At 42.3% G+C, this 26424-nt stretch overlaps 1 protein-coding gene across 2 annotated transcripts in view; it reads left to right on the forward strand.

Moving 5' to 3' along the window:
• Positions 1–26424, forward strand: part of LOC141091346 (retinol dehydrogenase 7-like) — a 62459-nt gene that overhangs the window by 13947 nt on the left and 22088 nt on the right. For both annotated transcript variants that reach the window (XM_073576885.1, XM_073576887.1), the window contains exons 3-4: positions 4011–4269; positions 19282–19445. In XM_073576885.1, coding sequence (XP_073432986.1) covers positions 4011–4269; positions 19282–19445 — 423 coding nt within the window. The remainder of the gene's footprint in view (positions 1–4010; positions 4270–19281; positions 19446–26424) is intronic.

Raw genomic sequence — 26424 nt, forward strand, 5'->3', positions numbered from 1 at the left:
TAATCGCACGACGGAGCTGCGTGTCCTGTCTCCGGATGGCTTCTTGGACACGACCAAGCAAGGTTTCTTGGGACATCCGGGTGTAGTCAGTAAATTTCTCCGGGTTTGCCTGTAGCTCACTGTAGAGGGTGTGGTACGCTCCACAGCTCTCCCGGAGTTCAATAATGGGATGTATCCACAAACGCCGCCGCTGCCGTCTTCGCTGCCTCTCTCTCCCTTTGTTGATGGCAAGCAACTGCATAAGCCTGAGCCATCCTGATGTCCAGATCCAAGTCAAAGTAAAAACTCTTCCAGCGCAGATCCATGTTTCACAAAGGAAAATGCAAGCAAATGTGAAGAATTCAGCTGTTACAGGGTCTGTATAAAGAATTCCTATAACACTTGCCCACTGCTGTACCATTGGTGGAGTATGTTGCAAGAATTTTTCAAGGATTTTTCTCCTGTGAAATGTGACACCTAGACTACCATTGCGCATAAAAAACGCAAACGCATGTAAAAACGCTTACAAACGCATAAAAATGCTGCGATTTTTTGCTGTAATGCGCACGATAATGCTACAAAAAACGCAGCGTTTGCACGCGTTTTGGCATGCGTATCATGTGCGCTCGAAAAGCTGCGCAAAAGGGTGCAAGTGTGAAACTAGCCTAAGAAAGCCAGAGAGGCGTATCTGCTACATGAACAGATTGGTGCCTTACTATGTTGTGTGGATGTAACGAAACATACTGTACTCTTTCCAGTTTATGCTGAGTCTAAATAAACCAGAGCATCTGTTTAAGTGAGAAACCATTCCTGTGTGACTTAATCCCATTGCCAAGCGGGTGTCCCCCAACACATACAGTGAGCGCTATCGTACAGGAGTTAGTAACCAGTAAAAGCAAAGTATACAGTCAAGAGCTGATATTAATAGTATGGGAAGCTCCATGTTTATTACCCCCTTCACAAGCTAGAAACGTCTGCTCCCAGCTGTCTACTTTCCCTCAGCTGGTCATTAAAATTTCAGAGGACCCTACGCTATTTTTTGCAAAAATTATAAGATTTATAAGATGTGCCAATTTTGGCACTTAGCCTTGCTCTTCCCACTTGCCCTGTAGTGGTGGAAAGAGGGGTAATAGTTGGGGGGTTGATGCCACCTGTGTATTGTCAGGTGACAGTCAGCCTTGATGCCCCCTTTACTAACCCCATAGACATATTGTATAAAAACACACACACCCTGAATAAAGTCCTTTAATTGAAAGAATGACAGACTCCTTTAATAAATCTTAATTAAACCATACACCATCGCACATTCCAGTGATGCCATTGTCCACTGCAAAAGAGTTTAAATAACAAACAACAATATTCTTCACGTGCCCGCAGAGAAGATGATAAACCTTTTTGTCCCATGATGGGTCTACCTACGTTACATCTAGATGTCAGGCTGCATGGTTGCATGATGCGATCATACAGCCTGTCATCCAACAGAGACACTGAGTAGCATCTGCTACTGCTGCTCTGTGTCTCGTGGTGAACTCCTATAACCCGTCTGATGTTACCACGAGCATAAGAAAGTTCTCACGCTCGCGGTGCCATCAGAAAGCTTCTGGGTAGAGATGGGCGGACACCTGGATGTTTGCGTTCAGCGGGTTTGGCCCAACAGTTACAAAAAGTTTGGGTTCAGACACCTGAAAATGCAAAGATGACATTAACCCCCCAACTATTACCCCACTTGCCACCACTACAAGGCAAGTGGGAAGAGCAAGGCTAAGTGCCAGAAGTGGCACATCTTTTAGATGCATCTTTTCTGGGGCAGCAGAAAGCTGATGTTTTTGGCCTGGGGGGCCAGCATCCATGGCCCTTTCCTAGGCTATTAATATCAGCCTGCAGCTCTCTGCCTAGCCTTTGCTGGATACTAACTAGTAGGGTGACCCTGCATCATTTTTTGGGGGGATCCCCCATTTTAATATCCAGTAAAGGCTAAGTACAGTTCTGAGCTGATATTAATAGCCTGGGAAGATCCAGTATTAACTTCTTCCCAGGTTATAAACATCTGCCCCAAACCATCAGCTTTCCCTCTGCTAGTTTGTCTATCTATCCATCTATCAATTATATATATATATATATATATATATATATATATATATATATATATATATATACAGTATATATATGTACAATGCTGTGCAAATTAATTGGGACAAAGCATTTTTTAAGTAAAATCATAAGTTGGTTACCAGTCAGTGATTCAAACCAGTTTTAACTGCTTTGAACAGGCACTCGCACCTGTTCAAAGCAGAATCACTGACTGGTAACCAACTTACAATTTTACTTAAAAAAAATGCTTTGTCCCAATTAATTTGCACAGCACTGTATATACAGTATATATAGATACAGTATACATGTGTGTGTTTTGAAGAATATTTCCTTTGATAACGATGTGTAAATGACAGAGAATAGCTCTATGTAAAAGCTCATGTTAAAATCAAATTGCAATTGGATAGCAATCACTGCATTCAGATGTAAGTCGGATGCTAAGCGGGAAAAATTAGATTGTACTCGCATAAACAACGCATGACACTTGTGCGATTCTCGACAGTGAGAATCGGACCAATTTTTTATATGTTTAGTGTGACTCCATAACTCCAGCCCTACAGAGGCAATTTTAATGGGAAAAAAATATGTTAGGCCGGGGTCACACTTGCGAGTGTGATGCAGTCTCTCGCAACAATACCTGGCGCTGGCACTCGAGATCGGAGTGTGCGGCTGCATAGAAATACATGCAGCTGCACACTCCGGTCATGAGTGCAGGTATTGATATGAGAGACTCTCATGAGTTTCTTGCATCACCCTTGCAAGTGTGACCCTGGCCTAAGTGATGCACATTGCTTCACTATGCACTTAGGGCACTCTAGATGCTACAAATACTGTGTCAGGTTCCCTTTAAGGCTACTTTCACACTAGCGTCGTGTGACGTACGTCGCAATGCGCTGTTTTGGAGAAAAAACGCATCCTGCAAAGTTGCCCACAGGATGCGTTTTTCTCCATAGACTTGCATTAGTGATGCATTGCGACGAATGGCCACACGTCGCATCCATCGTGCGACGGATGCGTCGTGCTTTGGCGGCTGCGACGTACAAAAAAATGTTACATGTAACTTTTTTTGTGCGTCATGTCCGCCATTTTCGACCGCGCATGCGTGGCCGAAACTCCGCCCCCTCCTCTCTGGACATTACAATGGGGCAGCGGATGGGTTGAAAAACTGCATCCGCTGCCCCCGTTGTGCAAATCTTTCACAACGTGCGTCGGTACGTCGGCCCGACGCATTGCAACGGGCCCGTACCGACGCTAGTGTGAAAGTAGCCTCAGAGCAGAGACAGACGACTGTAGATCTGAGAGAATTGGGCAGATTATGAATGGTAAATGCCATTCTGATTAGAGTGTGATCCGATTCTCTCGGGCGAGGTAGAAGATGGGGAAAAAAATTTCTCCGTCTCCTCCATTCTATCAGTCTGTGAAAATTGGATTGCACTCAGATGTTATCCAACTGCAGTCCAATGCTTTCCACAGGCTGTCTTGCATGGCCGATTGCAATCCAAATATCAGATCAAACTCAGGCAAGCAGCGATTATTTTTCCTCTGACAGATTGAGTCAGATGAAAAAATCAGGACATGTGCACAGTCCCATAGACTAACATTGGTCCAAGAGCAATCCAGTGTTTTGTCGGATCGTACTCTAATCTGAGCATGGGTGACATAATAAGACAGATTTTCTCGGATGGATAAAAAATTGGTCGTCTGCACCTGCCCTGACTTTCAGTGTCCTGAGTGTGCAATGCTGCTTTAGACATTTTAAAAATTTTACATAATTTGTTATAATTTGTTCAAGTGCAAAAGTAACAATAAGAAGTTTTGGGTTGGAAGCCATACTCTAGGTTGTAAAATGTACCCATACAACTCACAATTTTCATAGTTGAGATCCTGCTAACATTTTAAAATAATAGTATTTTACATTTTAAGCTTTCATGTTTTTCTAGGACTTTGGGGTCTGGTGAATAATGCCGCCATTCCTGGTTCAATGGCTCCCCTTGGATGGCAGAAAAAAAATGACTTTGTTAAAGTTCTTGAAGTGAATGTACTGGGGATGATTGATGTGACACTGACATTACTGCCACAGGTCAGGAAAGCCCAAGGAAGGATAGTCAATGTTTCCAGTATTGCTGGCAGACTGGCTCTTATTCCAGGTGGTTACAATATCTCCAAATATTGTGTGGAAGTTTTCTCCGACACCTTAAGGTACTGTAAATATATTGATTTTAAAAAAATTGATTCTCTTGTTACTGACAATAGACAAGAGAAATTCTGCAGTGGAGAAGTGAATGCCAAGTTTACACCGCTTTTTAGCTCTACTGTATGCTAAGCTTTGCGCCATTACATTTGAAGCCAACATTTCAGGCATAAGTTAGGAGGATCTCTCAGGAAGCAATGGCGTCACAATTGTTTTCACAGGGGGTGCAACTGGGCCCATGGGTGAGGAGGGTCCTTTAGGTACAGCGCTATTTTCAACTGAAGACGTATCCCTGAATGCACCTCCAGTTGAAAACTACTGTGGAGAAGAGAGCCACTGGCTCCCTGCCGTGCACTGCCGAGCCCATAAGATGCCTGAAGCTTCAGAGCATGCTGGAGTCAAGTTGCAGGCAGGGCTCATAACATAACCCCAGCATGTAATATAACACCGGCAGGCTCTGTAGTTGTGGGCCTTTGATAGGCCTGTGGCTGTAGAGTAAGTGCTTGGCAGGGGGCCAGCCATGAGAAGGAGGAAGAGAGCAGAGCCGCATGATGTGGGAATGGGGACAAGTGAGAGATTTACTTGTTTTTTTTAAAAGGTAGTGTGAATAGCACTATTGGGGGCCTACAGAGTCATTACAATGGGGACAGGGCCAGTGTCAGCACCCGGCGCACCTGGGCAAGTGCCGGGGCCCTGGTGAGATGGGATATCGTACGTAGCTCCCAACCGTCGCCGCCACGCCACCCCATGCACAGACCCCATCCTCGCCCTCCCAGAGACCCACCGGCCACCGCAGCCCTGATAAATCCCAGCAATGACATCGCTGGGCTTCTCTGCACACACAGAACCTGTGATGAGGTCACAGGAGGGGAGGAGTCAGGGTTCACATGATCAGGGGCCTCAGTGTATGGAGGACGCTGCTGTCTGTGCTGGTTGTCATCGTGCTGGGTGAGGGTAAGTTTATGTGTGGGGTCAGGAGGGGTTTACAGTGTGGATGTAGCAGAGCTGTGTGTGTACGGAGCAGAGCCATGTGTGTACGAGGTGTACGGAGCAGAGCCGTGTGTGTACGAGGTGTGGGGAGCGGAGCCGCGTGTACGAGTTGTGGGGAGCGGAGTGCGTGTGTACAAGGTGTGGGGAGTGGAGTCGCATGTGTATGAGATGTGGGGAGTGGAGCCGTGTGTGTACGAGGTGTACGGAGCGGAGCCGCAAGAGTACGAGGTGTACGGAGCTAGCCGCGTGTGTACGAGGTGTGGGGAGCAGAGCCGTGTGGGTACGGAACGGAACCCTGTGTGTGCAAAAAGTGTACAGAGCGGAGCAGAGCCAGGTGTGTACGGGGTGTACAGACTGAAGCCATGTGTGTGCAAGGTGTACGAAGCGGAGCTGTGTGTGTACGAGGTGTATGGTGGGGAGCAAACTGTCCCGGATCCAGCTTGACAGTCCCGATTTTGAGAGAGAGACTGCCCCAGCCGGGAGTTTACTTTTCTCGTGGACACAGGAGTACACGGTGAAGCCCCAAGGAGCACTTTAAAACTCGCACGTGACGTTCTACCAGAAGTGACGTGCCAGAAGCTGACCGGAAATTAGGTAATTTTGGGAGGAGATTGTGACAAAACCATGGAGGCACTTCAGGGAATGCTTCAGATCCATCACCGTGTCCTCCTCCGTCAGTGTGAACAGCGGGATCGCCTTGGAATCGAGGATGCTGGCTGTGGGAGCGGATCATGATATGTCCTACATCAGGAGGCTCAGGTGGGCACTACAATGGGAGCCGGGCTGCTATGGTATCTTTATAGAATCTTTCTTTCTCTCTGTTTCTTTCTCTCTCTCTGTTCTTTCTTTCTCTCTCTGTTCTTTGTCTCTAATCTTTTTTTTCTTTCTGTCTATGTGTTCTTTCTCTCTCTCTGTTCTCTTTCTTTCCCCTCTTTTTCTTTCTCTGTTCTCTCTCTTTCACTGCTCTTTCTTTCTCTACTCTGTTTTCTTTCTCTCTGTGTTCTCTTTCTTTCCCCTCTTTCTTTCTTTCTCTATGTTCTTTCTTTCCTCTCTTTCTCTCTCTGTTCTTTCTTTCCTCTCTTTCTCTCTCTCTGTTCTTTCTTTCCTCTCTTTCTCTCTCTCTGTTCTTTCTTTCTTCCCCATCTTTCTTTCTCTCTCTGTTTTCTCTTTCTTTCTCGCTCTCTCTCTGTTCTTTCTTACTTTCCCCTCTTTCTTTCCTTCTCTCTCCCTCTCTATTCATTCTTTCCCCTCTTTCTTTCTCTCTCCCTCTCTGTTCTTTTTTCCCCTCTTTCTTTCTTTTTCTCTCTGTTCTTTTTTTCTGACCACACTTTTTTCTCTGTTCTTTTTCTTTCTCTCTGTTCTTTCTTTCTTTCTTCCCCTCTTTCTTTCTCTCTGTTCTTTCTTTCTTTCCCCTCTTTCTTTTTTTCTCTCTCTCTGTTCTTTCTTTCTTTCCCCTCTTTCTTTCTCTTTCTCTCTCTCCTTTCTTTCGCTCTGTTCTTTCTTTCCTCTCTTTCTTTCTTTCTCTCTGTTCTTTCTCTCTCTCTGTTCTTTCTTTCCTCTTTCTCTCTCTTTTATTTCTCTCTCTCTCTGTTCTTTCTTTCTTTCTCTTTCTTTCTCTCTCTCTGTTCTTTCTTTCCCATCTTTCTTTTTCTCCGTTCTTTCTTTCCCCTCTTTCTTTCTTTCTTTCTTTCTCTTTCTTTCTTTCTCTTTCTTTCTCTCTCTGTTCTTTCTTTCTTTCCCCTCTTTCTTTCTTTCTTTCTTTCTTTCATCTTTCTTTCTTTATCTCTCTCTCTCTGTTCCTTCCCCTCTTTCTTTCTCTCTATCTCTGTTCTTTCTTTCCCTTCTTTCTTTTTCTCTCTCTCTTTTCTTTTTTTCTGTCCACTCTTTCTTTCTCTCTCTAATCTTTCTCTACCTCTGTGCTCTTTCTTTCCCCTCTTTCTTTCTTTCCCTTTTTTGCTCTCTCTGTTCTTTCTTTCTTTCCCCTCTTTTTTTCTTTCTTCTTTCTTTCTTTCTCTCTCTGTTCCTTCCCCTCTTTCTTTCTTTCTTTCTTTCTTTCCCCTCTTTCTTTTTTTCTCTCTCTCTGTTCTTTTTTTTCTGTCCACGCGTTCTTTCTCTCTCTAATCTTTCTTTCTCTGTTGTTTCTTTCTCTCTCTTTCTCTCTTCTTCCTTTCTTTCTCTCTGTTCTTCCTTTCTTTCTCTCTGTTCTTTCTTTCTCTCTCTGTTTTTTCTTTCTCTGTTCTGTCTTTCCCCTCTTTCTTTCTTTCTTTCGTTCTTTCTCTCTCTTTCTGTTCTCTCTCTGTTCTTTTTTCTCGCTCTCTGTTCTTTCTTTCTCATCTTTCTTTCATACGTACACTACTAATCAATAGCCTCCTTCACACGAACATGTTTTCCCACAGAGCGTGTGTCTGTGTGGTTCACATGCGTGTCCGTTTGATCCACATGGAGACAAGTCCATTTTTGTGTGGCACCACAGATGCCACACGGCATGAATCGTGGTATGTGTTAAGGGGGGGGCCACTGGGACTCTTTCGCCCGGGGCCCTCAAAAACCTGGAGCCAACCTTGATGGGGGACAAATGGGGGGTCAATATTAATTTAGTGAGGTCACATAGGGGGACAATATTACGGTATGTAGGTCACATGGATAGCACAATAAATGTTTGGGGCTCGCTAATACTATAAGTGGCCACATAGGGGGGAGACATTATTAATACATGGGGGCCACATATGGGGAAACGATTAATGTATGGGGACATTATTAATGTATTTGGCTACAAAGGGTAGTATTACTATAATATTGAGGGCACAAAGAGGGACGTTGCACCAGTGTGGGGAATATAGGTGGACAATACTGTTGTATGGGTGCCACTTGTGGGGCAATTCTACTATATTTCAGCACAAAGGGGACATTACTGAATGAGGGAAAAAGGGGAACATCACTAGAGAAATGTATTTTATTTTGGAGGATACTATTAATGACAGATATAAGAAAGGTATTTAAACTGTACAATTGGGGGAAAATATGGGAAGATTGCTGAAGAAATGCTAAGGGATAGATGTGTTACACGTGTGTTACATTTTGATAAGACAAGTTCTGACAGGGAAAAGTCAGAGCGTTCTTTGCAGAATAAAGAAGCAAAGGGAAAATTAATTACGGTACATCAAGTGGAGACATCACTGGTGTCACTGGATTTACCTGTACTATATATTCTGATGCCTTCCACTGTACGGTCCTTGTATGGGGGGAGTATTAGTGTTAGCATAATGATTTTTATTAATAATCAGTGTAGTGGTATTAATCAGTCACTATTAACTGATGATATTTGGCCATTGTTTGTCCGCATTATTTATTTCTGTTATGTGGTATTATTGTATATTGGTCTTGTTATCGTGGACTTTGTTAAGTAATAGTATGGGGTAATATATGTTACTTGTAAACTGAATGACTGTTTTATTTAGCAGCATAAGAAAATTATTTCATTGCCATTGTCAAGTTATTTCATTTTTCTCTATGGGGAGCTTATCATAGACACTAGATATTGTATACCTGAAATCTACATACCTCTGCAACATGCTGGTTGGGGGGCTTGTTCAAATTTTGCATTTGGGGGAAGATAGGAGTCTACAGTCATGGCCAAAAGTTTAGAGAATGACACAAATATTAATTTTTACAAAGTCTACTGCTTCATTTTTTCTAATGGCAATTTGCATATACTCCAGAAAGTTATAAAGAGTGATCAGCTTAACAGCAATTACTTGCAAAGTCAATATTTGCCTAGAAAATTAACTTTATCCCCCCAAAACACATTTCAACATCATTGCAGTCCTGCCTTAAAAGGACCAGCTAACATCGTTTCAGTGATTGCTCCATTAACACAGGTATGGGTGTTGATGAGGACAGGGCTGGAGATCAATCTGTCATGATTAAGTAAGAATGACACCACTGGACACTTTAAAAGGAGGCTGGTGCTTGGCATCATTGTTTCTCTTCTGTTAACCATGGTTATCTCTAAAGAAACACGTGCAGTCATCATTGCACTGCACAAAAATGGCCTAACAGGGAAGAGTATCGCAGCTAGAAAGATTGCACCTCAGTCAACAATCTATCGCATCATGAATAACTTCAAGGAGAGAGGTTCCCTTGTTGCCAAAAAGGCTCCAGGGCGCCCAAGGAAGACCAGCAAGCGCCAGGACCGTCTCTTAAAAGTGTTTCAGCTGCGGGATCGGGCTACCAGCAGTGCAGAGCTTGCTCAGGAATGGCAGCAGGCAGGTGTGAGTGCATCTGCACGCACTGTGAGGCGGAGACTCTTGGAGCAAGGCCTGGTCTCAAGGAGGGCAGCAAAGAAGCCACATCTCTCCAGAAAAAACATCATGGACAGACTGATATTCTGCAAGAGGTACAGGGAGTGGACTGCTGAGGACTGGGGTAAAGTCATTTTCTCTGATGAATCCCCTTTTCGATTGTTTGGGACATCTGGAAGACGGCTTATTCGGGGAAGACCAAGTGAGCGCTACCACCAGTCTTGTCTCATGCCAACTGTCAAGCATCCTGAAACCATTCATGTGTGGGGTGGCTTCTCAGCCAAGGGAATGGGCTCTCTCTCAGTCTTGCCTAAAAACACAGCCATGAATAAAGAATGGTACCAGAATGTCCTCCAAGAGCAACTTCTCCCAACCGTCCAAGAGCAGTTTGGCGATCAACAATGCCTTTTTCAACATGATGGAGCACCTTGCCATAAAGCAAAAGTGATATCTAGATGGCTCAGGGAACAAAAAATAGAGATTTTGGGACCATGGCCTGGAAACTCCCCAGATCTTAATCCCGTTGAGAACTTGTGGTCAATCATCAATAGACGGGTGGACAAACAAAAACCAACCTTCAAATTCAGACAAAATAAAAGCATTGATTTTGCAGGAATGGACTGCTATCAGTCAGGATTTGATCCAGAAGTTGATTGAGAGCATGCCAGGGAGTATTGCTGAGGTCCTGAAGAAGAAGGGTCAACACTGCAAATATTGACTTGCTGCATTAACTCATTCTAACTGTCAATATAACCTTTTGTTACTCATAATATGATTGCAATTATATTTCTGTATGTGATAAAAACATCTGACAAACACATATAAAAACCAGAGGGCAGCACATCATGTGAAAATATAATATTTGTGTCATTCTCTAATCTTTTGGCCATGACTGTAGTTACGCCACTGTCTGGAAGACTGCAATATAGTTGGATATATTCTTAGTGACCTGACAATATGGCACAATATAGGTCAAAAGGACATTTTTTTATGTGAATGGACCCAGCAAGATATGTTTCAGAGATCGAAACATGATGTCAGTCTATAGATTTTCATAGGAAAAAATTGTCTGTAACTGTCAGAACATATAATGTAAGGCTTGGGAGACACAATTTATCCAAAGCTGTGGATAAACATGAAACAGTTTTTCAAGCTTTGCCGTCTGCATGGTTAATGCCTATTATCACCTACTTTTGAAAGCATCAAAACGCTTTTTGTAGCCAGACAAGAATCATTCAATTCTTGTTTAAGGGATTTCCATCCATTCTTCCTTGGAACATTCTTCCAATTCTATTAGATTCCTGGGTCGTCTTGCATACACTGCTATTTTTACGTCTAGCCACAAAGTTACATTGATGTTCAGATTAGGGGACTGTGATGGCCATTGTAAAACCTTCAGCTTGCACTTTTGGGGTAGTTTATTGTGGATTATTATATGCTTTTAGAATATTTATTCATTTCCAGAAGCCATCCTCTGTTCAATTTCAGCTTTTTTTTAGAGATGTGTTATGTTTGCATGAAGAATTTGTTGAAATTTCATTGAATCAATTTTTCCTTGTACCCGAGAAACATTCCCCATGCCATTGGCTGCAACACAACCCCAAAGCATGATTGATCCACCCCCATCCTTAATGGTTAGTGAGATGTTCTTAAATTATGTGTCCTTTTTTCTCCACACATATGTTTGATCATTGTGGCCAAAGAGTTCTATTTTATCATCATCAGTCCACAGTACTTGTTTCCAAAATGCATCAGGCTTGTTTAGGTGTTCTTTAGCATACTTCTGATGCTGAATTTTATGGTGAGGATGCAGGAGAGGTTTTCTTCTGATGACTCTTTCACGAAGGCCATATTTGTGCAGATGCATCTGAACAATGTACCAAACCTCCAGAGTCTGCAAAATCTTTCTGAAGGTCTTTTGCAGTCAAGCAGGGGGTTCTGATTTGCCTTTCTAGCAATCCTACGATCAGCTCTCATTGAATTTTTGCTTGATCTTCCAGACCTTATATTGACTTCCACTGTTCCTTTTAACTGCCATTTCTTAGTTACATTTCAAACTGACAAAAGGGCAACTTGAAAAGGCTTTGTTATCTTCTTTTAGCCTTCTCCCGCTTTGTGGGCCTCCATCATTTTCATTTACAGAGTGCTAGGCAGCTGCTTAGAAGAACCCACGGCTGCTGTTTTTTGGCACAAGGTTTTAGGAAGCTGGATTTTTATAAAACTGCAAAATTTGCATCTCCTGGCCTTAACATAATCTTACCAAAAACTGAGAACTCTACTTAAAAATTTAACAAACTTTATTGAAACAAAAAATGACAGTACATGATAAAATAAAAGAAACACATCATGCAGCATGGCCATACAGTTTTACAGAACACCTGAAATACAATTTACCATAAATTAAATTACATATTATTTTATTGCTAAATGTTAGCATATGGAATTTGTAAGTCTAAATGGGGTTTGAACATAGTGTGGCAGGGCTAAGGGTCGTGTAATCGATGGGAGATATGTGCCTCATAAATGGCTTGTCTCTATAATGTAAGGCATAAGTAAAGCATACCAGATATGGTTATTGTTGTTGTTTGAAGGACCTGTGGTGAGGTCACAGTCAGGTGACCAATCAGCTGCTGGGATCATGGGTGTGGCTACAGCCTTATAATGTGGCCTGTTCCTGAACCAGGGAGCTGTATGTGGGGAGGACTAAGCCTCCCATGTGTGCTGAGACTCCTGCTCTGAGTCTACAACCACGGACATTTTGTGTTATTTTGCCTAAGCTAAAGGCTACTTTTTGGTGTTACGCTGCCTTGTGCGTTTATGACGTGAATAAACCGCAAGCACTGTTGAAGAACCTGTCTCTTATTTGTCTCCCGCTGCACCTAAGCGAGTCACATCCCCACAATAGTTTCATGAAAGTAGATGCATATTGTCACGACTCTGTTGTAGGGTATCCCAGGGTAGGTATTCTTTTCCTGTCCCTAATTCTAGGGGCGCCATAGCTATCCCTTTTCCATGTATAACGTCTAATGGTGAAGATGTCAGGCCCAGGTACCTTGCTGAGCTCCTGAATCCATCCTCAGTCTGTTCCCCTCCCCTCACTCAGGGAAGAGGGGAGTATTAGTGTATGGCTATACACCAACCATACTAACAAGGTAATATGAACAGGGATAAAGGAAAATACCAATCATACAAAAATGCACACACAAACAACTGAGGGAGACATCGGGGAGTGAAGGATGGGAAAAACCAAAGTAAGAGAAAGAGAGGATTTGCACACAAGCAAAACCTAGCAACAGTCTTAGATAAATCCACCAAACGCCTTTGCAAACAACACACCAACAACTCCTGAACCATGCAGCATTGAAGCTATGTCTGACATTTCCTCATTGCCAGAGTCTAGTATATATATGAGAGGAGAGTGGCCAACAGCGAACAGCTAAGAGCCTTAGGGTATGTTTCCATGGTCCGGAATCGGCAGCGCTTTGGATGCAGCACATGCTTGCTCCATCAAAAGCTCTGCCGGCTTTGTACGCGCGGTGATTCAGCATGTGTTCATTGAACATACTGTATGCTGAATCACCGCATCCTATACATTAGACTGTGTTATTTATCTTGTGGAGACTGAGTGTCTCTGCAAGATAAATAGACATACTGCAGTCTAGAAAAACATGCTGCATGTCCGGTTATTCAAGTCTCCCACCTGCGTCTTTGAACATAAAATCCCATCCACTATGCTTTAACATCTGGCCGCTGTGGATTGGACGCTGCAGCTGTACACAAATACTGAACGTGGAAACATACCTTTAAGGCAGGTAAGCTTCCAGGAGCTCCCAACTGAGTAGATTAATCCCTGTACTGGTAGAAGAAACCTGCACCATTTAATGAGTGTTCCATTCCCTGATGACACCGCATCTGCAGTGAAACATGTCGGGTGGACTAAGGCTATAGTGTGATTGTCCCTCTGTCAGAAAGTTGGTGACTTCCCTGGTGTCACCCACACCAAGTATAGGTGTATAACTTACAATATGAGATGGAACAGATTAGGAACAATATTTTAGTAATACCCCACAGAAATTTTAATATATAAAAATAAAAGTTACATTTTTATGATCTATTAGTGAGGGATTTCAGTATGTGGTTCACCCCTTTTTGTTAATATATTGGGACTTGCCAGGCACTGGCCACAGGGAAGAAGCCCCATTTCAAGGTCCTTTCTACCAAAGACATTTTGCACTGTAGTTCCCCTATAGTGACTTCATACCAATGAATCCTTCAGGTTTTTTGCTCTCTTCTATAAGTAATAGAAGGTCTTGTTGGAACATATTTCCCCAGCACAGGATCAGTTGTAAGAATGGACCAATATTTGTCAATTGCCCTCCTCATTTCACCCCAGTGATCGTTATACGAAGAAATAAATATTACCTGGTTCTTGTCTTTACTTTTCTTCTTTGGTACCAGGAGATTTTCTTTTTGCAGTTCTTTTCACTGTAAAATCTCTGTAGAATGGCTTTTTACCGTACCCTCTCTTGGAATTTAGTTGACAGGTCCTCAGCCTATTGAAAGAAAACCATATTGTTAGAACAGTTCCTCCTTATTCTGAGGAACGGTCATATAGGTATCCCCTCCTTACTTGATCTAGGATGAGCTGAAGTGTCATACAGGAATGAATTAACTGCAGTGTCCTTGTGGAAAGTTTGAGTTTCCACAAGACCAGTTTCAGCCGCTGTAAAGCAATCAATCCAAAAATTCAATGAAGTGCTGACAGTAGTTACAAGACACTTTGATGTTGTGGCCATTATTATTTAGATCCCAATGAATCTTTTGAGATCACATTCCTTTCCTTGCTAGATCAACAGAATATTGTCGATGAATCTCGACCATAGTAAAACATTTTCAATCTGTTTCACTGGATTGATGAAGAAAATCTCCCTCTCCCACAGCCCCAGAAACAAACTTTTCTAATGATGATAGTCAACAAGCCATAACCCTAACAGGCTAATTACCATTGTGGAACTAATGGATTAAAAGCATCTCTGTGGAAAGGTGAGGAATACTGTTGTTTGTTTTGTTTACCTCTTTTGCAGATGACGAGGGCATCGGGGGGAATGGGCGAGGTTGTAAGTATGGTTTAATTAAGAATATTAAAGGAGTCTGTGTCATTCTTTCAATTAAAGGACTTTTTTTCTAGGTGTCTGTGTTTTCTTACAATTTGACTATTGATGCCTCTCCATTACTTACCACTGGGCTTGATGTCACCTGACAATACAAAGGTGACATCAACCCCCCAACTATCACCCCACTTGCCACTGCTACAGGGCAAGTGGGAAGAGCGAGGCTAAGTGAAAGAATTGGCTCATCTTAGAGATGCACTTTTTCTGGGATAGCTGAGAGCTGATGTTTTTAGCCTCAGGGGGCAGTGTCCATGGCCCCTTCCTAAGCTTTTAATATCAGCCCGCAGCTGTCAGCATTACCTTTGCTGGTTATTAATTGTAGAGGGACCCCACATCATTTCTTTTAGGGTCGCCCATTTTAATAGCCAGTAAAGGCTGATTATACAGCTATTTTAGCTGATATTAATAGCCTGGGAAGCTCCATGGGTATTACCCACTTCCCAGGCTATAAACATCTGCCCGCAGCCGTTGGCAATCCCTCTGTTGGTTACGAAAACTGCACGGGAGCCCACACCATTTTTTCTGAAAAATAATCTTTTATTAATTATATATATGTACAGTAGGCTGCACACTGTACTAATTGTATTCGTTACTGACATCTATTCTATTTGTATTTACTGTATATAATCCATCTCTTCTATCCTGTCGGCTCCTGCAGTAATTTTACAGAACACGGCAGATGAATTACCAGTTTTTCTTTTATCTCTCTATGTAATACATATATAACCTGTCAGCGTGATTTTACTGTACGAGCGCATGAATTGCCGGTTTTTCTTCGATCTATCTATCTATCTCTCTATCTAATATACACTGCTCAAAAAAAAAAGGGAAGACTCAAATAACACATCCTAGAGCTGAATGAATGAAATATTCTCATTGAATACTTTGTTCTGTACAAAGTTGAATGTGTTGACAACAAAATCACACAAAAATCATCAATGGAAATCAAATTTATTAACCAATGGAGGCCTGGATTTGGAGTCACTCACAAAATTAAAGTGGAATGTAATGTTCTTAAAGCAAGTCAAAATGATGCTCAGTAGTTTGTGTGGCCTCCACGTGTCTGTATGACCTCCCTGTGCCTGTATGACCTCCCTACAATTCCTAGGCATACTCCTGATGAGGTGGTGGATGGTCTCCTGAAGGATCTCCTCCCAGACCTGGACTAAAGCATCCGCCAACTCCTGGACAGTCTGTGGTGCAACGTGACATTGGTGGATGGAGTGAGACATGATGTCCCAGATGTGCTCAATTGGATTCAGGTCTGAGGAACAGGTGGGCCAGTTCATAGCTTCGATGCCTTCATCTTGCAGGAACTGCTGACACACTCCAGCCATATGACGTCTGTCATTGTCCTGCATTAGGAGGAACCCAGGGCCAAATGCACCAGCATATAGTCTCACAAGGGGTCTGAGGATCTTTTCTTGGTTCCTAATGCAAGTCAGGCTACCTCTGGTGAGCACATGGAGGGCTGTGCGGCCCTCCAAAGAAATGCCACCTCACACCATTACTGATCCACTGCAAACTGATCATGCTGAAGGATGTTGCAGGCAGCAGATCACTTTCCACGGCATCTCCAGACTCTTTCACGTCTGTCACATGTTCTCAGTGTAAACCTGTTTTCATCTGTGAAGAACACAGGGCGCCAGTGGCGAATTTGCCAATCATGGTGTTCTGTGGCAAATGCCAAGCATCCTGCACGGTGTTGGGCTGTGAGCACAACCACCATCTGTGGACGTCAGGCACTCAGACCATCCTCATGGAGTTGGTTTCTAACGGTTTGTGCAGACACATGCACATTTGTTGCCTTCTGAAGATCATTTTGCAGGGCTCTGGCAGTGCTCCTCCTGTTCCTCCTTGCACAAAGGCAGAGGTAACGGTCCTGATGCTGGGCTGTTGCCCTCCTACAGCCCCCTCCATGTCTCTTGGTGTACTTGCCTGTCTCCTGGTAGCGCCTCCAGCATCTGGACACTACGCTGACAGACACAGCAAACCTTCTTGCCACAGCTCGCATTGATGTGCCATCCTGGATGAGCTGCACTACCTGAGCCACTTGAGTGGGTTGTAGAGTCCATCTCATGCTACCACGAGTGTGAAAGCACAACCAACATTCAAAAATGACCAAAACATCAGCCAGAAAACATTGGTACTGAGATGTGGTCTGTGGTCCCCACCTGCAGAACCACTCCTTTATTGAGTGTGTCTTGATAATTGCCGATGATTTCCATCTGTTGTCTATTCCATTTGCACAATAGCATGTGAAATTGATTGTCAATCAGTGTTGCTTCCTAAGTGGACAGTTTGATTTCACAGAAGTTTGATTCACTTGAAATTATATTCTTGTTTAAGTGCACCCTTTATTTTTTTGAGCAGTGTATCTATATATATATATATACACACTCACATATACACTCACTGGCCACTTTATTAGGTACACCTGTCCAACTGTGTGTTAAGACTTAATTTCTAATCAGCCAATCACATGGCGGCAACTCAGTGCATTTAGGCATGTAGACATGGTCAAGACAATCTCCTGCAGTTCAAACCGAGCATCAGTATGGGGAAGAAAGGTGATTTGAGTGCCTTTGAACGTGGCATGATTGTTGGTGCCAGAAGGGCTGGTCTGAGTATTTCAGAAACTGCTGATCTACTGGGATTTTCACGCACAACCATCTCTAGGGTTTACAGAGAATGGTCCGAAAAAGAAAAAAAATCCAGTGAGCGGCAGTTCTGTGGCCGGAAATGCCTTGTTGATGCCAGAGGTCAGAGGAGAATGGGCAGACTGGTTCGAGCTGATAGAAAGGCAACAGTGACTCAAATTGCCACCCGTTACAACCAAGGTAGGCAGAAGAGCATCTCTGAACGCACAGTGCGTCGAACTTTGAGGCAGATGGGCTACAGCAGCAGAAGACCACACTGGGTACCACTCCTCTCAGCTAAGAACAGGAAACTGAGGCTACAATTTGCACAAGCTCATCGAAATTGGCCAGTAGAAGATTGGAAAAACGTTGCCTGGTCTGATGAGTCTCGATTTCTGCTGCGACATTCGGATGGTAGGGTCAGAATTTGGCGTAAACAACATGAAAGCATGGATCCATCCTGCCTTGTATCAACGGGTCAGGCTGGTGGTGGTGGTGTCATGGTGTGGGGTATTTTTTCTTGGCACTCTTTGGGCCCCTTGGTACCAATTGAGCATCGTTGCAACGCCACAGCCTACCTGAGTATTGTTGCTGACCATGTCCATCCCTTTATGACCACAATGTACCCAACATCTGATGGCTACTTTCAGCAGGATAATGCGCCATGTCATAAAGCTCGAATCATCTCAGATTGGTTTCTTGAACATGACAATGAGTTCACTGTACTCAAATGGCCTCCTCAGTCACCAGATCTCAATCCAATAGAGCATCTTTGGGATGTGGTGGAACGGGAGATTCGCATCAGGGATGTGCAGCCGACAAATCTGCGCCAACTGTGTGATGCCATCATGTCAATATGGTCCAAAATCTCTGAGGAATGCTTCCAGCACCTTGTTGAATCTCTGCCACGAAGAATTGAGGCAGTTCTGAAGGCAAAAGGGGGTCTAACCCGTTACTAGCATGGTGTACCTAATAAAGTGGCCAGTGAGTGTATATATATATATATATATATATATATATATATATATATACACACATATAGGTGTGTGTTTTGACAAATTTTTCCTTTGATAACAATGTGTAAATGACAGAGAATTGCTGTATGTAAAAGCTCATGTTAAAATCGCATTGCAATCAGATAGCAATCGCACTGCTTTTGGATGTAAATTGGATGCTAGTTGTGAAAAATCGGATTTTACTCGCATGACACTTGCATTACACTGGTGCGACTCTTGGCAGGAAGACTCAGACCGATTTTCCATACGTTTAATGTGACGCCGGCCTATGGCCAGGGTCACACTTGTCTCTTGCCTCAATATCCGGCATTGCCACCGGCACTCGGGACGAGAGTGTGCGGCTGGATGTCTTTCTATGCAGCTAAATGCTCCGGTCCAAACCACTGTTGGCAGTGTCGGGTATTGAAGCGAGAGACTCGAGGGAGTTTTTCGCATTGTACTCGCAAGTGTGACCCCGGCCTATGATTGAAATCCTGAGGCTTTCAGAATAAAAGGGATTAAAGTTTATTTCCTCCTGGTTGTCGGGCTTTCACTACGGTGGCAGTGCAAATTAACTGCATATTTTTAGGTTAATAGCATTTTTTGTCATGACATGTTCCCTTTAAATCTCATCCATGTGGCACAGGAAAAAACCTGCCATGTAAATTGATCAGCTTGTCAACTTTTCCATGTGGACTTCAGCGATATGATGATTTATAGTGAAAAATGTTAATGTACCAACAAGCAAACAGTGAGCCACCTCCTTAAGCCTGCCTAGTAAAGGAACAACCTATAATTTTGGAGTTATTTTTCAAGAGTTCGATAAAAGTTTACAGAAAGTTAATATGCTCTAGTTTTTTTTGTCTTATCATTTACTATGCACTTGAATATTTTATTCACACATATGTATATTCATGTTTTCAGGCAGGAACTTGATGATTTTGGAGTAAAAGTTTCAATAGTGGAGCCAGGGGCTTTCAACACAAGCATGACTATTTTGCCTCTTATTAAGAAGAGCATAGAGGAGAAATGGCAGATGTTACCCGCTGAGATCAAAAAGATCTATGGAGAAGAATACTTTATGAAATGTAAGGTTTTTTTATACTCTGTTCTTGAACATTTTATTATGAAGGTGAGAATCAAATCGATCTTGCAAACTGAAAAATATAAAAAGTGTAGTTAATTGTGATTTTTTTTATACACCACCATATAAAAATCATATAGAGTGTTAATACTCTTAACTTATTTATTTATTCAGTAGGAAATATATGCAACTGCATAATTATATATTTCCCTATATTGGTTAATTTGTTCAGCAAGACAGTGTCAAGCCATGCAATAATCAACAGTTTTTGTTGGATACCATAATGCAAAATACTTCCACAAATGTGGGCCATTGATTGCAAACAAGATTTGGTATTTTACACACCCAAAAAAGTAATTTTCAAAACAAATTCATTCAAGCCAATGTTGCAAAAATGAGTAAACCGTAATAAAAGTCTTAGGAGTAAAGCTAAAATTTAGACAATTAATTAAAAAAATTTCGACCTCAAGTCAGTGGAACTATTCATTAAACAGGGGTCCACAAGACAGTTTACAATAAAAGGGTGTTATTAACAAAGTAAATCCCATCTCATTTCATGCTGTCAGCCATGGCACCACATGGAAGAGAAATGTCGCAAGATCTGAGAAATAAAATAATTTCTTTACAAAAGAAAGATGAAGGCTACAAGAAGGTCAGCACATCTTTATTTATGAGTCAGAACACTGTAGCAAAAGTGATTAAAAAATTTAACAAGGATGGACTTACAACCATCTCACAGACATTTAGGACAACTACGGAAGTCAACACCTAAACAGGATCATCTTCTGATGAAAAGAGTTGAAGAAAATCAACATGCAAGTTCACCTCAATTAGAAGAAGTAGAAAGCCAAACTGTGGTGAGTACTTCCCATGACACATGGTGTCTAGAGTATGACATGGTGATAGCTGTGTCCTTATGTGGAGCTGCATGAGTGCTTCATTGATTGAAAATTGAATTCACAAATGTATTGCTCTATATTGAAACAGAAGATGCTACATTCACTCTGTGCCCTTGGTAGATGTGCATTTTTCCAACATGATAATCGCGCAAAACACATATCTAAGGACACTGCTGCATTTCTGAAGTAGAACATGGTGAAAGTGATTCACTGGCCAAGTATGTCTTCTAATTGGATCCCAATTGACCACCTATGGAGAATTCTGAAGAAAACAGTTGAGCATCACTATCCATCCAGCATTCAAGCTCTAAAAGAGGTTGTTCTTAACCCCTTCACACCCGGTCCTTTTTTCATTTGTGCATTTCTGTTTTTTGTTCACCTTCTTCCCAGAGTCATAACTTTTTTATTTTTCTATCATGTGCTGCATATACATTTTTCGGGATCTGGGAATGGGTGAGGGTTTATTTTTTGCACACCTAGCTGATGTTTTATCAATATCATTTTGGAATAGACAATATTTTGATTGTCTATTATTGCATTTTATTCCAGTATTGTGGAGACCAAAAAATCGTAATTGTGGCGTTTTTAATTTTTTTTTCATTTCGCCGTCTATCAGTCTGATTAATTAATTTTATATTTTGACCGATCGGGTGTTTCTGAACGCAGTGATACCAAATATCTGTATTTTTCATATTTTTTATTGTTTTATTTTGAATGGGGCAAAAGGGTGGTGATTTTGAAATGTTATAATTTTTATATTTTTTAAAACTTTTTTTTTTTCATTTTTTACATGTTTCAATAGTCTCCATAGGAGACTTGATGCTGCAATCTTCTGATCTCTTGTGCTATATATACAGCACATGTCGTGACTGGATTAAATAAAAGAAAAAGATAGATGTTGCAGTATTGTTGTCCACTTGTTAATTCCATGCCTAGAAAACTTGGAGCGGTCCTTAAAAATCATGGAGGTCATACAAAATACAAGTATTTTTTGATGATGGGTGTATTCATTTTTGCATTAACCGGTTCCCGACCTGTGACACAGCGTATGCATCATGAAAGTCGGTGCCAATCCGACCTATGACGCATACCCTGTGTCATGAATTCAAAGCCCCCCTACGGATCGGGTGGCCGGGGTCAATGAAAGGTCACCTAACTCGCAGATACTGGGGGCTTTGTAATTCACCAAAGGGGGCGTGGCTTCGCCCCCACGTGGCTACGATTGCTCTCATTGGCTGTTAAAAGTGAAACAGCCAATCAGAGCGATAGTAATATTTCATCAATGAAAATTGATGAAATACTACAATCCAGCCATGGCCGATGCTGCAGTAGCATCGGACATGGCTGGAGACACCGATTCGACCCCCCCCCCACCGGCGATCGCCCCCCCGCAACTGAATGACAGCAGCGATCTGCCGCCGCTGTCATCATCTGCCCCCCCTCCAAATCCCTCCGCTCCCCGCCAGCTTCCGATAGCCCCCTCACCCACTCTCACCACCCCCGGCACCTACTAAGTCCCCCTGTCGCTCCCGGTGTCCGGCGGGTCCGGTTCATGGGCGCCGCCATCTTAGAAAATGGCCGAATCTGCCGGCTGCAGATTCCATTATTTCATTTTGATCACTCTCACAGTGATCAAAATGAAATAAAAAGTAAATGAACCCCCCGATTATCACCCCCATAGGTAGGCATAACTAATAAAATAAGGAAAATATTTTTTTTTTCCATTAGGGTTAGGGTTAGGGTTGGAAAGAGGGTTAAGGTTGGAATTAGAGTTAGGGTTAGAATTAGGGTTAGGCTTGTGATTAGTGTTATGGTTAGTGTTGGGGTTAGGGGTTTGTTGGGGTTAGGGTTATGGATAGGGTTGGGATTCGGGTCAGGGATGTGTTGGGGTTAGGACTGTGGTTAGGGATGTGTTGGGGTTAGGGCTGGAGTTAGAATTGAGGGGTTTCCACTGTTTAGGCACATCAGGGGGTCTCCAAACGCGACATGGTGCAACCATTGATTCCAGCCAATTTTGCGTTCAAAAAGTCAAACGGTGATCCCTCCCTTCCAAGCCCCGACGTGTGCCCAAACAGTGGTTTACCCCCACATATGGGGTATCAGCGTACTCGGGAAAAATTGCACAACAACTTTTGGGGACTAATTTCTCCTATTACCCTTGGGAAAATAAAAAAATTGGGGGCTAAAAAATTATTTTTGTGGGAAAAAAATTTTTTGTTCATTTTCACGTCTCTGCATTATAAACTTCTGTGAAGCACTTGGGGGTTGAAAGTGCTCACCATACATCTACATAAGTTCCTTGGAAGGTCTAGTTTCCAAAATGGGGTCACTTGTGGGGGGTTTCCACTGTTTAGGCACATCAGGGGCTCTGCAAACGTAATGACGACCGCAGACTATTCCATCAAAGTCTGCATTTCAAAACGTCACTACTTCCATTCCGAGCCCTGACGTGTGCCCAAACAATGGTCCCTCCCCACATACTGGGTACCAGCGTACTCAGGACAAACTGGACAACAACTTTTGGGGTCCAATTTCTCCTGTTACCATTGTGAAAAAAAATTGCGGGCTAAAAAATCATTTTTTGAGGAAAAAAAGATTTTTTATTTTCACGGTTCTGCGTTATAAACTTCTGTGAAGCACTTGGGGGTTCAAAGTGCTGCTCACCACACATCTAGATAAATTCCTTGGGTGGTCTAGTTTCCAAAATGGGGTCACTTGTGGGGGGTTTTCACTGTTTAGGCACATCAGAGGCTCTGCAAACGTAACATGATGCCCGCAGACCATTCGATCAAGTCGGTATTTCAAAACGTCACTACTTCCCTTCCGAGCCCCGACGTGTGCCCAAACAGTGGTCCCTCCCCACATATGGGGTATCATCGTACTCAGGACAAACTGGACAACAACTTTTGGGGTCCAATTTCTCCTGTTACCCTTGTGAAAATAAAAAATTGCGAGCTAAAAATTCATTTTTTGAGGAAAAAAAAAGATTTTTTATTTTCATGGCTCTGCGTTACAATCTTCTGTGAAGCACTTCGGGGTTCAAGGTGCTCACCACACATCTAGATAAGTTCCTTGGTGGGTCTAGTTTCCAAAATGGGGTCACTTGTGGGGGGTTTCTACTGTTTAGGCACACAGGGGCTCAGCAAATGTAACATGACGCCCACAGACCATTCCATCAAAGTCAGCATTTAAAAATGTCACTGCTTCCCTGCTGAGCCCCAACGTGTGCCCAAACAGTGGTTCCCCCCCACATATGGGGTACCAGCGTACTCAGGACAAACTGGACAACAACTTTTGGGGTCCAATTTATCCTAGTACCCTTGTGAAAATAAAAAATTGCCAACTAAAAAAATTTTTTTTTAGGAAAAAAAAGATTTTTTATTTTCATTGCTCTGCATTATAAACTTCTGTGAATCACCTGGGGGTTCAAAGTGCTCACTATGCATCTAGATAAGTTCCTTAGGGGGTCTAGTTTCCAAAATCGGGTCATTTGTGGGGGAGCTCCAAAGTTTAGGCACACAGGGGCTCTCCAAACACGACATGGTGTCCGCTAACGATTGGAGCTAATTTTCATTTCAAAAAGTCAAATGGCGCTCATTCCCTTCTGCGCCCTGCCGTGCACCCAAACAGTGCCCCCCCACATATGGGGTACCAGCATACTCAAGACAATCTGGGCAACAACTTTTGGGGTCCAATTTCTCCTGTTACCCTTGTGAAAATAAAAAATAGCGTGCTAAAAAATCATTTTTGAGGAAAAAAAATGATTTTTTATTTTCACTGCTCTATGTTATAAACTTTTGTGAAGCACTTGGGGGTTCAAAGTGCTCACTACACATCTAGATAAGTTCCATAAGGGGTCTAGTTTCCAAAATGGTATCACTTGTGGGGGAGCTCCAATGTTTAGGCACACAGGGGCTCTCCAAATGCGACATGGTGTCCGATAACGATTGGAGCTAATTTTCCATTCAAAAAGTCAAATGGCGCTCCTTCCCTTCCGGGCCCTGCCGTGCACCCAAACAGTGGTTTATGACCACATATGAGGTATCGGTGTACTCAGGAGAAATTGCCCAACAAATTTTAGGATCCATTTTATCCTGATGCCCATGTGAAAATGAAAAAACTGAGACTAAAAGATAATTTTTGTGAAAAAAAAGTACTTTTTTTTTTACGGATCAATTTGAGAAGCACCTGGGGGTTCAAAGTGATCACTATGCATCTAGATAAGTTCCTTTGGGGGTCTAGTTTCCAAAATGGGGTCACTTGTGGGGGAGCTCCAGTGTTTAGGTGCACAGGGGCTCTCCAAACACGACATGGCAAGCGCTAAATATTCCAGCATATTTTCCATTCAAAAAGTCAAATGGCGCTCCTTCCCTTCTGAGCCCTGCCGTGCGCCCAAACAGTGGTTTATGACCACATATGAGGTATCGGTGTACTCAGGGGAAATTGGCCAACAAATTTTAGGATCCATTTTATCCTGTTGCCCATGTGAAAATGAAAAAATTGATGCTGAAAGAAAATTTGTGTTGGAAAAATTAAAATGTCCATTTTTTCCTTCCACATTGCTTTAGCTGCTGTGAAACACCTGAAGGGTTAATAATCTTCTTGAATGTGGTTTTGAGTAGCTTCAGGGGTTCAGTTTTTAGAATGGTGTCACTTTTGGGTATTTTCTGCCATATAGACCCCTCAAAGTGACTTCAAATGTGAGGTGGTCCCTAAAAAAAATGGTTTTGCAAATTTTGTTGTAAAAATGAGAAATCACTGGTCAACTTTTAACCCTTATAACTTCCTAACAAAAAAATATTTTGCTTCCAAAATTGTGCTGATGTAAAGTAGACATGTGGGAAATGTTATATAGTAACTATTTTGTGTCACATAACTCTCTAGTTTAACAGAATAAAAATTAAAAATTTGATAATTGTGAAATTTTCAAAATTTTCACCAAATTTCTGATTTTTTCACAAATAAATGCAAAATTTATCGACCTAAATTTACCACTAACATGAAGCCCAATATGTCACGAAAAAACAATCTCAGAATCGCTAAGATGCGTTGAAGCGTTCCAGAGTTATTACCTCATAAAGGGACACTGGTCAGAATTGCAAAAAATGGCCAGGTCATTAAGGTCAAAATAGGCTGGGTCATGAAGGGGTTAACTAATTAGAGTGAAATTGAAGATTTTGTAATAAAAATTATATTATTAATCTTACTTTCATTTTATGGGTAAAAAAAGAAATACTATAGAACTCAGTCTTGACAAAATTTTGGAAATTGCTCTTGTATTCGGTAAGATATTGATTAACATCTTACTTTTCAAAGATGATGTACTCATTTATGCTGAGCACTGAAAATAAAGGGATTGTCCAGCCTTATTATGTTCATGTCCTATTCTTGGAATCACCAATCAAATGTTTTCAGCTCCAGGTGGATGTAAACTGTGAATGGAGCGAGAATAGCATGGCTGTGTACCCTGTCTATTGGCTGTTGACAAGGCTTGCAGCTCAGCTCCCATTCTGAATAGGAACGAAGATGCCGTTTTCATCAACGGCCATACTACACAGCTATACGGAGACATGGTATTCCGACTGATTACATCCCGCAAGAGCTGTAGACAGTTTATTGGTGGGGGAACACCCAACAATCTGATATTGATGAACTTTCCTTAGGATTAGAGATGAGGAGATATTTTAAAATTTTAATTTGCCGAATTTTTCCCCAAGACTTCTATTTTTGTCATAAACATTTGTGTGAATCTAAATACTGGAACGCTCATCATTGCTCAGGAAATACACATGGGGCATAAAGAGTGAATCCCACTGACCATAAGAGCTTGCACTTTACAGGCGAGAGAGGGAGGACCCCACTGACTGTAAGAACTTACACCCTCCAGGTGGGAGAGAGAGGGAATCCTACTGATCATTAGAGCATATACTCTAAAAGAGAGTGACTTACCCAGTGATTTTGGAGATGGAAAATGACTAGTGTAAAAACTGTGCTCCACTGGGAACTATTAATCTGTAATGGCCCAGGTACTGACCACCTCTGTACAAGGTATGGTAATCCGTAAGATATCACAGTTGCAGGGAA

This window comes from Dendrobates tinctorius, unplaced genomic scaffold (genome assembly GCF_039654945.1).
Source record: "Dendrobates tinctorius isolate UK_male_01 unplaced genomic scaffold, ASM3965494v1 ptg000051l, whole genome shotgun sequence".
Lineage (NCBI taxonomy): Eukaryota > Metazoa > Chordata > Amphibia > Anura > Dendrobatidae > Dendrobates > Dendrobates tinctorius.